At 56.6% G+C, this 10,348-nt stretch overlaps 1 protein-coding gene across 2 annotated transcripts in view; it reads left to right on the top strand.

Annotated features, from left to right (window-relative positions):
* Positions 1-235: 235 nt before the first annotated feature.
* Positions 236-10,348, top strand: part of NECAB3 (N-terminal EF-hand calcium binding protein 3) — a 40,228-nt gene continuing 30,115 nt past the window's right edge. For both annotated transcript variants that reach the window (XM_014941222.1, XM_014941221.1), the window contains exons 1-3: positions 236-597; positions 5,715-5,739; positions 6,762-6,870. In XM_014941222.1, coding sequence (XP_014796708.1) covers positions 502-597; positions 5,715-5,739; positions 6,762-6,870 — 230 coding nt within the window. In that variant the 5' untranslated portion in view covers positions 236-501. The remainder of the gene's footprint in view (positions 598-5,714; positions 5,740-6,761; positions 6,871-10,348) is intronic.

Here is a 10,348-nt window from a genome sequence, read left to right as displayed (position 1 = left end):
CCAACCAGGCCCCCCAGGGGCAGCATTGGACCCAACTGGGCCCCACAGCGCCCGAGCCACGGCAACCCCCGCCCGCCGCCCACCCGCCATCGCCCCCGCGTCCCTCAGAGCGCCGCCCCGCCCCGCTCCGCTCCCCTCCTCTCCCCTCCGCCAATGACAGGCGCCCCTCTCAGCTGCCAATCACCATCGACGACCAACCGGATGGCGGCGGGGGCGGGCCCTCAGCCCAGGCAAAGTTGCCGGGCGGCTGCGGAGTCACTCGGCTGAGTCCGGTTCCTCACCGCACGGCACCGCGTCTTACCGCACCCTACAGTACCGCACCGCACCGGACAGCATCCTACCGCACCCTACAGTACCGCACCGGACAGCATCCTACCGCACCCTACGGTACCGCACGACACCGTACCGCACCGTACCCTCCGGCACCGCAGCGTACGGCGGGGCCCCGCTCCCTCCGCCACCGCACCCTCCGGCACCGCAGCGCCCGTGCCCGGCGGGGCCATGATGGCGTGCGCCGAGCTCCTGGCCGTCTGCCTGCTGTCGGCCGACCGCGGCCCCGCCGCCCCCCGCCGCCAGCCGCTCCCCATCTTCCACGACGTGAGTAACCCCCCCAACCCCGGTCCCACCCCCGGGGCCCGCTCACAGGGAGCCGTGGCCGAGGTGTCAGGGCGAGGCCCCTTTCCCGCCTTCCCCGGCTGAGGGGAGACGGACCCCAGGGAGGAGCGAGCGGGCCCCGCCGCTTCCCTAGGCCTGAGGCGGCCCATCGAGGCGTGGGTTTCGCGATGTGTTAAATAACACTCAGCGTTGTGTCTTTTTTTTTTTTTTTTTACAGCAAGCCCTTTCCAGCTACAAAATTTTTAAAACCCCATAGGATTTCCAACTGTTTTTTTTTTTTTTTTTTGTCTGAATTCTGGGCCTTTTGAGCGGCTAGAAATAGCCCACTCCTGGTTGAAAGAGCTGGTTGTCGTGACTCCGTGCGTGTGTCTGGCAGGAAAGCCGGGGAAGGCACCGTGGAGCTGTTAAAAGCCGTGGGATCCCCCAGGCGGAGCGTGCCCATTGCTGGCTGCAGCCCCCGGCCCACTTTAACACACCGGGAGCTGGGGAGGAAGATGCTGTCTGGGCAGGCTGGAGGTCCCGGGCAGGCTGGAGGTCCCGGGCAGGCTGGAGGTCAGCCGGGCACCCTGGCGGCTGTGGGAGCTGAAGATGGGGATAGTGGCCATCGTTTGTTTTCACAAGGCAGGTCCCGGCATGATACCCCCCATCCTGCCATGGCCCCTTGAGCCCTGTGGTCGAGGGTGCACCCGTCGAGAGGGAGCTGTGTGCCCTGGGCTCTGGGGGAGGCAGTGCCTCTCCCCCTGCAGCATCCAGCACCCTGGCTGTCTCCCAGGGCAAGTGGCACAACCTGGGTCAGAGCCCATCTCTGCTGCTGGAGCACATCAGAGGTGCTCTGCTCTGGCCATCGTTTGTTTTCACAAGGCAGGTCCTGGCGTGATACCCCCCATCCTGCCCCTCACCCCTTGAGCCCTGTGGTCGAGGGTGCACCCGTCGAGAGGGAGCTGTGTGCCCTGGGCTCTGGGGGAGGCAGTGCCTCTCCCCCTGCAGCATCCAGCACCCTGGCTGTCTCCCAGGGCAAGTGGCACAACCTGGGTCAGAGCCCATCTCTGCTGCTGGAGCACATCAGAGGTGCTCTGCTCCCCTGCTCCTGGCTGTCATTTGTGAGCTGCAGGGTGACTGGGTTGGGTGGCAGTCACCCAGTCTCCCTGGTGGGACACCAGCCCTTGCGTTGCCTGGTGTCCCACACCACCGGGGTCAAAGTCACCCTGTGGAGCCAAGGAGACGTGCGAGCGGAGGTGCTTCCCCTGCCCTGCCGCGGGGACTGCGGAGGAGAAAGAGGGTTAAGGGTTGGTGTGGTGCCCCAGCATCTGGACAGCCCAGGATGGTGCCAGCTGTCATCTCTGTCCTGTTCTGGTCCGGGTGGTGCCACCCCCCGTGTCCCAGTTCATCCCAGAGGAAGGGAGTGGGAGATCTCGGGCACCACTTTGGGAAGGTGAATGCCATGCCTGGTCCGGTCCTCTGGCTGGGAGACCCCCTGGCAGGAAGCAGCAGGAAAGCGCGGCTCCCTCGGCTGCAGTGGTGCTTCCAGCTGGGGGTCAGGGTCTCTCTCCTGCCGTGGGGAGATTTCAGGCTGCAAGGCTCTCCAGCCAGCATCATTAACCGCAATAATTACTTGGCTGATGGAAGATGGGCTGGAGGGGGATTGGTGGTGACAGCTGTGTTTCAGCTCAGCTCCTCGGGGCACTCTCTGAGTCCCACATCTATCCCTCAGGGTGTCATTAAAGCAATTATAAGGGGAAGTGTTAACAGTGCTAGCAGCTGCTTTCTGGGTTCTAGCGGCTTCCCTTCCTCTTCCCCATGGCTCCCTTTGCTCCTGCTTCGGGTCCGGAACTTGGCAGGGGGAGTTTAATGTCTCTGCTTTTGGGTCGGGGCAGTTGGCTGGTCTCCAGCTGCCCCCCCCCAAAGGCTTGGCAGGGTGAGCTGCTCCCCACTGCAGTGGGGCAGGATCTATGTCTGCCCCTCGGACAGTGGGAAGGGAGGGCTGCCCAAAACAGATCCCAGGTGACAGCCAGTGCTTCCCCTGGGACCAGAGCTGCCAGCTCCCTGCCCGCAGATTGCCTGCCTTCAGGAGAGGTGAGGAGGAGGAGGAGGGCTTTGCCTGAGATGCTTCACTGCAGGCGTGGTACAAACTGCAGTGCTGCCATCGCAATTCTTTCTCTGTGCAGACATCTCAAGCCTCTGGGAGATTCATTCCCTGGGCTCGGGGCTTGCTTACTCCCCTCTGGGTGGACGAGGGGTTGAGGGGAGCCCCTCGGACAGCCTGCTGTTCAGCGCCAGTGCCTGGCCGCAGCCCGCAGCAGCCTGCGGTGGCTGCATGAGCATGGTGTCCCCAGGGCAACTGTCCTCTCCCCAACAGCCCCTGTGTCCCTGGCTGTGTATCCAGCAGCTGCGATTGCTTCCAGCCCTGCAGGCAGGGAGAAGCCCTATGATGTCCCTCCTTCCCGGGGGGTGTGTGTGTGTGTGGGGATTCATCCCCAAATATATACAGGTTCGGTGCTTGTGTTGTCAGTCCCAGGGTGTTTGCTGCCGCAGGCATCGTGTGGGGCTTGGACCCAAGCCCAGGAGCCCGGGGCTAAAGGAAATACCTTGTGCCTGAGGCGGTGTTCCTGTGTTTCTGAGACTGCCAGCCCCGAGTGTGAGCCGGGGATTGCCTGGAGGGCTTCTTCAGCAGCAGCCGCAGACCTGATCCCATTCCCAGCCTGGCTTTGCATCGCTTTCCCTTGGCTTTGTCCCAGGGCTGCCGCCCGCTCTGGGCTGTTGCACCAGGAGCAGCATTTACCTGCCATTGCCATTTCTGTGCCTGCACCCGGGGGGACTGGGGGGGTCACCCTGTGGAGCGTGGAAGGGGCTCTGCGCAATTCTTGCTTGGCTGGAGTTGAATCCTGCCTCGTGCACGAGATCCGTTGATGTTTTCTGGAGCGTGTGGTGCTCACCGAGGCACCCCTCTGCCCACGGATGGGCTCGCTGGAGGCACTGAGGAGCCCCAATGTCCCTGGGGGACATGGACCAGATGTGTCCTCTCCTCTCAGGGCTCTCACAGCTCGGCTACTTATGCCACGTTTATTTATTTTGAGCTTCAGGCTTTTCTAACGCACCACTGGAGCAGAGGATCCCGCCCGTGTGTGAGGGAGAAGCATCAGCTTTGTTTGTTGAGGTTTATGCTGAACCAGGATGGGCTTATGCTGGGTTAGAGAGCTTCTCAGCCCCATGGGATTCCCCCCAAAATTGTGTTCTCCCTCGTAGCCCACAGACAGACCCTGCTGAGCAAGGCCAGCTTGGGAGTGGGAAATGTTACCCCTCGCTTGAATCTGAGTTTGTTAGGTGCCTGGGTGACCCTTGACTGTCTTTGGGCTGAGCTAGCTGGCCTCAGGGACGTTATAGTCATAGAGATGTCATTGCATGAGCCATGTGTCCCTAGGATTAAGATTTTTGCCTTGAAGGAAAGTGGCGTGTCGGTGGCAGGGTGGGAGCCTTGGCATGTGTAACGCAGCGCCCTGATGTGCAAGTGTACCCTTCTTTTTGGATTTCTTTTGCTTTAAACCCCAGAGAAACTCCCAGCACGTGGGAGCTGTGGGTTCCTGTCTCAGCTGGTAGAAGTAAAGCTCCAAAGAGCATCCCAGTGAGTCCTACTGGGCATTACGGGAGGAGCTGCCCTGCTTTCCTGCGAGGGAAGCAGCCTGCCCGGCTGGAAGCCCAAGCCCCGGAGGGATGGTTACCTAATGCTGGTCGGCTCAGGGCAGCCTCTGTTCTCTGCAGCAGCTCAGGTCGGGAGGAGTTTGCCTGACTCAGAAGACCATCTTCCAAGGAGGTGTCCCTGCTCCTGGTTTCGGTTGCGGGGAAGGACCAAGTTGCTTCCTGCTGGGACCAGCCTCAGAAAAACCTCTGCCTGGTTGCAAACCAGTAGCTTCCTCGGGAGTGAGCAGCAGAGGTTTCTCTGAGCAGCTGTTTCTTCTTTACCAGAAAGCAGTTTTTCGGGGGTGCTTGAGTGGCTAGACGTGGGCTTGTGCCCTCAAAACATGCAGCAGAGCTGTCAGTGAGCAGTGCAAAAGGGAGCTGGGGGTGGAGGGGGCAGCTGGCAGCGCCGCGTCTTCATGCGGCAGGGAGCAGAGCTGGTCTGGGGGCGGTTTGATCAGCGCTCTCTGCTTTGCAGGTGCCTGGAAAAAAAAAAAATAATAAAGTCCGCTTTCTTCTTTTCCTGTCCTTTTTCATTCCTGATCTTTTTTCAGACCTTCAGATTTCTTCATCAACCAGCACGATTCAAAACAAGTTGCCACACACGCAACTTTCTGTTGTTGCTTCTGTTAGGATGTGCTGGCCAAAACCTCGTACTGTTTGGTGTGGCAAGATGTTCCCAAGCTTCAGAAATGATGCTGTTCCTCCCCAGAGTCACCCCCAGACCTTCCAATAATTATTGGTGAAATTAGAGCCAGGCAGGGATAAGAAGTGCCAGCTTTCTCCTGGGTCACGGGCATAAGCCTCGTGGTTGAGAGCCTGGGTTGAGACCCTCAACTGAAGGAGCTCTCCAGCTGTGCTCTGTTGCAGAATTAGTTACGGATTAATTAATTCATTAATTATTAATTACAGTGTGCGTGCATGTCGAGGTGTCGCAGACAGGACTGTGCTGAAGGGTGATTACCAAGCCCAGGACAAGAGCTGCTCCTCGGTGCGGAGGGTTGAAGTGTCTGCGGTGATGTGCTCCAGTTGTGGAGTGGTTTTATGCTTAATGTTCTTTCATTTAAAGGGTCTGAAAAATTAAACACTTCCCATCACGAGGGTGTAGCGAAGCCCTTTCTACTTTGTTTTTTCTCTCTGTGTTCTCTAAAAGATGCTCGGGGTGAGCGCTGGGCTTGCTTGGGCTGTGGCAGCTCTGCTGAGACCTTGGTGCATTGGAGGAGGTGAGAAATGGTTTTAGTGGTTTGCAAAGGGGAATTTCCTCCGAGCAGCCTGTGCAGCTCTGGCAGTGGGGGCTCCTCTGCTGCTCCCCAGGCTCTGGGAGGTGTTTTTCTCCTGGTGGCAGTGCCGGGTGCCACCTGGTTCACCGTTCAGCCGCGCTGCTCTCCCTGCTCCCTCACTAAACCCTCTTGTATTTTCTCTTGCAGATTTTCCGACGAGCCGACAAGAACGGTGAGTGCTTTGTTCCTGCTGCTGCCTCCCCCTCCCTGCCTGGCTCTGGGTGGCACAGCCTGTCCCCGCTGGGAGGTTTGGCTGAAAGAGTGAAGGAGGATAAGGGCAAGCAGTTCTCCAGCTGCAGGAAAAGTGCTCTTCTGCTTTGCCTGGAGGAAAAAGCACTGGAGAAAAGGGCCTGGCTGGGGAGGTGGGCTCCCCACCCGTGCTCCATGCAGGACAGAGCCCCTTCCAAGCTATTCCCCTGCCTGCGTGCTAGCAGTGAGAAGGGAAGGCAAAGCAAGCTGGGCAGCAGGCAGCCCAAGGGCCATTAGACTTCTGCCTCATCCCTTGCAGGATTGAATCCTGAAAGGAGTTTGGTCTCTGTGCTCAGTCAAGGGTTTTACAGGTAGCCCTGTTCATGGATGCCCACTGGAGCCCCCAGTGTTTGAGAGTTAAGCTCTGCTACCCAGTTTTTAATCAAAAAAACCCAATATAGTAATATAAACCAAGAAGTCCAAAATCACAAGTCATTTCTCTGAGCCTTCGCAGCCCCTCTTGGGCTCTTCTCCTTCACAGTAGCTTGCAGGCTCCAGGATCTGCTTTTGTTGCTCAGGAAGATGCAGTGCAAGGAGCTGAAGTCCTCCACAGAGAGGAAGGAAGAAGCTCTTGAGTCAATGGGAGAGATTTTCTTTCCATAAGAACCTGATCCTCACTGTACTGTTTGTGATAGACACTGTGCTTGGACAGTCATCTAAGTCCGGAGTGTCTGCACGCCTTTCTGAAAACAGTGGGATCTTTGGGAAGGGGCTGAAATTCCCACCTGAAATTCCAGCAGCAGCAGCCCTGCTCGCCAACGTTCCAGGGTTTTGGATGGGGACTGGTGGGACATGCTTTCAGTGAGATATATCTGCTCTAATTACTATGCACAACACGCCCAACCGTCCCACGCTCCCGGTAGCGAGGCTGCTGGGAGGATGGCTGGGGCCTGGATGCTTCTTTCTGCAGATATATAATTATTCTTCCCTTTTATTGAAATGCAGATGATGGGAAGCTGTCATTTGAGGAGTTCAAGAACTATTTTGCTGATGGGATCCTGAGCTCGGAGGAGCTGTGGGAGTTGTTCAGTGGCATCGACAGGCGTCATTCGGAGTAAGTACTGTGGTGGCACAGAGGAGAGGAGCTGAAGGAGAATATCAAACTACTTGAGTGGAGATGGAGAACGTTTGGAGGCGGGTGCAATAAATAAGTCGGGGTGAGATAAACCTACCTCTTGTAACACGCAGATGTTAAAACCCCTTGAACATCAGCTACGAGCCTCGGTGATGGGAGAAGTCAGGCGTTTTGAGAACAGTCGTGACCAGATGAACTGTAGTCCTGTAAGAGCAACTCTCCCTTTTAAAATTACATTACTTTAGTTTGAAAACTGTATTCCAGAAATATACAGCTCCACAGAGCAGGTTGTGTGTCTGCAGGAGAAGCGTGTGGTGGCGTGAGGACGATGCACAGACTGTGCAAAGTTGCAGACTTTGCCACTGCTGACACAGGGAACCGCTTTTCGCTTATGTAAGAGCCACTTTCCACCAGAACTGGGCCTTGTGAGTGTGACTGTGAATTTAGGCCAGCTGCTTTTAAAAAAAGAAACTCCCAAAGAACAGGAGAAGTAATTGCACTCCACCCTGGTCTCCTCTTGACTGGTGCTATCTAGAGGAGTCTGTCGGGCTTGGCTGGGTTTCTCATCCCAGTCTTTCAGGTGTCAGGGTGGCATTGCTGGGGTCCCTCTCCCTGCTGTGAAGGAGCCTGGTTTGGCACTGGGAGGAACTGGCCGTTGATAAACTGCATGTTGTGGGGCTGCCTGTTGAAATGGAGGGGTGCTGCTGGAGGAGGAGGTGGCTGCAGCTTCCTCCTGGTCTTGGTGGCAGGCTCAGCTCTGGCTTGTGCCACTTCCCTCGCACCCCAGGAAGTATCTCCTGCACCAGTCTGATGGCTTCAGCCAGGGTGAGGTAAACTGGGAGTAGCCTTAGCTGCACATGCTGGTCCTGGGACCCTGCAGGGAGCCAGGGCAGTGGCACAGGGGGCTTGTCCTGTGCCAAGATGCCAACAGACACTGAATGCCACCAAGCCACAGCAAATACTCAGTGTACCCTGGCTACAACTCCCCACGTCGTCCACCCAGGACTGGGGCAGTGGGAATGGTTGACTCCTGCCCAGTGTTGGGGCAGTGGATTTCCCTGATGCTCCCAGTTCAGTGATGGGGCAGGGAAGGGGGCTGGCGTGTGCGGCCCCTGGTGCCGCTTTCTTTTAAGCCTGGCTGCCCGTTGCTGCCTGTCCCGGCCAGTTGGGCTTGTTGGATGTGGGCAGTGGGGGAAAAAACTCCTGAAAAAACCTCTGTCTCTTTGGGCTGTGATCCCAGGGAGTTAGCAGTGAGCTGTTCCCCCTCCTCTCACTCCGTTTTGGGGTGATCTTGGAGTCACCCCCCATATGATACTGCTGGAAAAACATGGGTTGCAGTGAAGCAGAGAGTTTTAACTGTGCCCTTAACTGAATGGTGAAGATCTCCTCGTTTACCATCACTTTCAGGTCAGGTTTCTTAGAGTCATAGAATAGTTTGGGTTGGAAGGGACCTTTAAAGGTCATCAAATCCACCCTCTTCTTTGCCCGGAGCAGATAAGCAGGACTGAGGAAGGGCCCTGTGTGAGCCGGGTGTCTCCGAGAGCCACGCACGACCCCGGCCGCAGCCGTGCTCTCCATAACTCATTACCCATCATGACAATGCAGTAGCTATGACAACGTGGCAGTTGCAGCATTGAGCTGGTGACATCTATTAGCAGGGCATGACCGCTGGGTCTTTGATCTCTTTCTCCCATGAAGAGCAGAAGGGACCCTGCGGATGGAGCTGGTTTCCAAATTCCTGTGTTCAGAGACTTCAAGCAAATGTAGGAGACGCTGTCCCTCCACCCTGGGAGAGTGCCCTCATTTCTGCAAGAGCAGAAGGGAAAGTCCAGCCCTGAGGCCGCTGCAGGTGTCATTCTTGTTTCTGTCCCTGGATGGGACAGAAATGTCCCTGGCGTGGTCCATGCATGTCCCTGACGTGGTCCATGTGCACAGGGTCAGTGCATGGGACAACTTTTTAGAAATAGTGTGACCAGCAGAAGTAGGGAGGTGATTGTGCCCCTGTACTCAGCACTGCTGAGGCCACACCTCGAGTATTGTGTCCAGTTCTGGGCACCTCAATACAAGAGAGATCTGGAGGTGCTGGAGCGAGTGCAGAGGAGGGCAACGAAACTAGTGAAGGGGCTGGAAGACAAATCATATGAGGAGCAGATGAAGGAGCTGGGGCTGTTTAGTATGAGGAAGAGGAGGCTGAGGGGAGACCTCATCACTCTCTACAACTACTTGAAAGGACACTGTAGAGAGGTTGGAGCTGGTCTCTTCTCACAGGGAGTTAACAAGAGAACGAGAGGGAACGGCTTCAAGCTCCAACAGGGCAGGTTTAGACTGAACATTAGGAAGGAATTTTTCACCGAAAGAGGGGTCGGGCATTGGAACAGGCTGCCCAGGGAGGGGGGGGAGGCACCATCCCTGGATGTGTTTAAGGGACGTTTAGATGCGGTACTGAGGGATATGGTGTAGGGGAGGACTTTGTAGAGTAGGGGAGATGGTTGGACTCAATGATCCCAAGGGTCTCTTCCAACCTAGATGATTCTATGATTCTATAAAAAAAAAAAAAAACCTTCAGTGGGAGCAGGATGGGACATGGGAGGAGGCAGCAAGGAACTGTATGTGATTTCTTCAGGATCTTCATGGAGGAGGAGAAGGTGGGATGCCCCAAAGGGGGAGCCTGGTATTCAGCTTATTGTCAGGTAAGAGGCATCCTGTCCCCTGCAAACAGTGTGGGGCTGTGCTGCATCGGCCAGAGCGCTCTGATCCTGACCCAGAGCCAGCCCCGTGCCTGCTGGGATGAGGGACTTGGAGACACAGGCCTGTCCCCAGGGAAACATCATCCTGTCTGTCCCCAGGGACTGCTTGTGGCAGGTAAGGGAAATTGAGCAGTGTTCAGCACTCTGGGCCTCATAGGGATCTCTGTGTGTAGAGCTGGACTTCCTGGCGTTTGTTTTTGGGGTGTGCAGGGGGACCTGCTCCTTTGTAGGACCTGTGGTGTCTTGTAAGGACTGTGTTGGTGCCACGCTGTCCCCTCAGTGTGGGGTGGACAGTCCCTCTCCTCCGAGCAGCCCGCTTGCCTTGTGCTTGGGGGTACTTAATATTTGTGAGAGCTGCATGAAATTTGCTGCCAGATTCAAGAGTTATTACCTGAGATAAAGTGCTCAAAGTGTTAGAAAGCTGGAAGGCAACTACAAGCTCTGCAAACGTACCCGGGGTGCTGCTTTCATTCCCCACAGCTTTTCTGATAATGGGAAAGTTTCACCCTTAATCCAACGGGTGGATTTGGCCACAAGTGTGCTGTGTTCATCAGGTCTAGGCTGAAACTTGTGTTTCTGGGTCAATGCCAGCCTGACCCCAGGAGAGATGGTGACAGGGACCTTTTACCCAGGCACTCTCTGGAGCTGGGTAACAGATCCTGATCCTTGCCCATCACTGCCAACCTGCTCCCTGGGTCCCAGAGCTGACA

The sequence above is a fragment of the Calidris pugnax genome, unplaced genomic scaffold (assembly GCF_001431845.1).
Source record: "Calidris pugnax isolate Ruff unplaced genomic scaffold, ASM143184v1 scaffold55, whole genome shotgun sequence".
NCBI lineage: Eukaryota > Metazoa > Chordata > Aves > Charadriiformes > Scolopacidae > Calidris > Calidris pugnax.
Note: the sequence above shows the minus strand (reverse complement) of the source record. Positions and strands in the feature narration are given on the sequence as shown.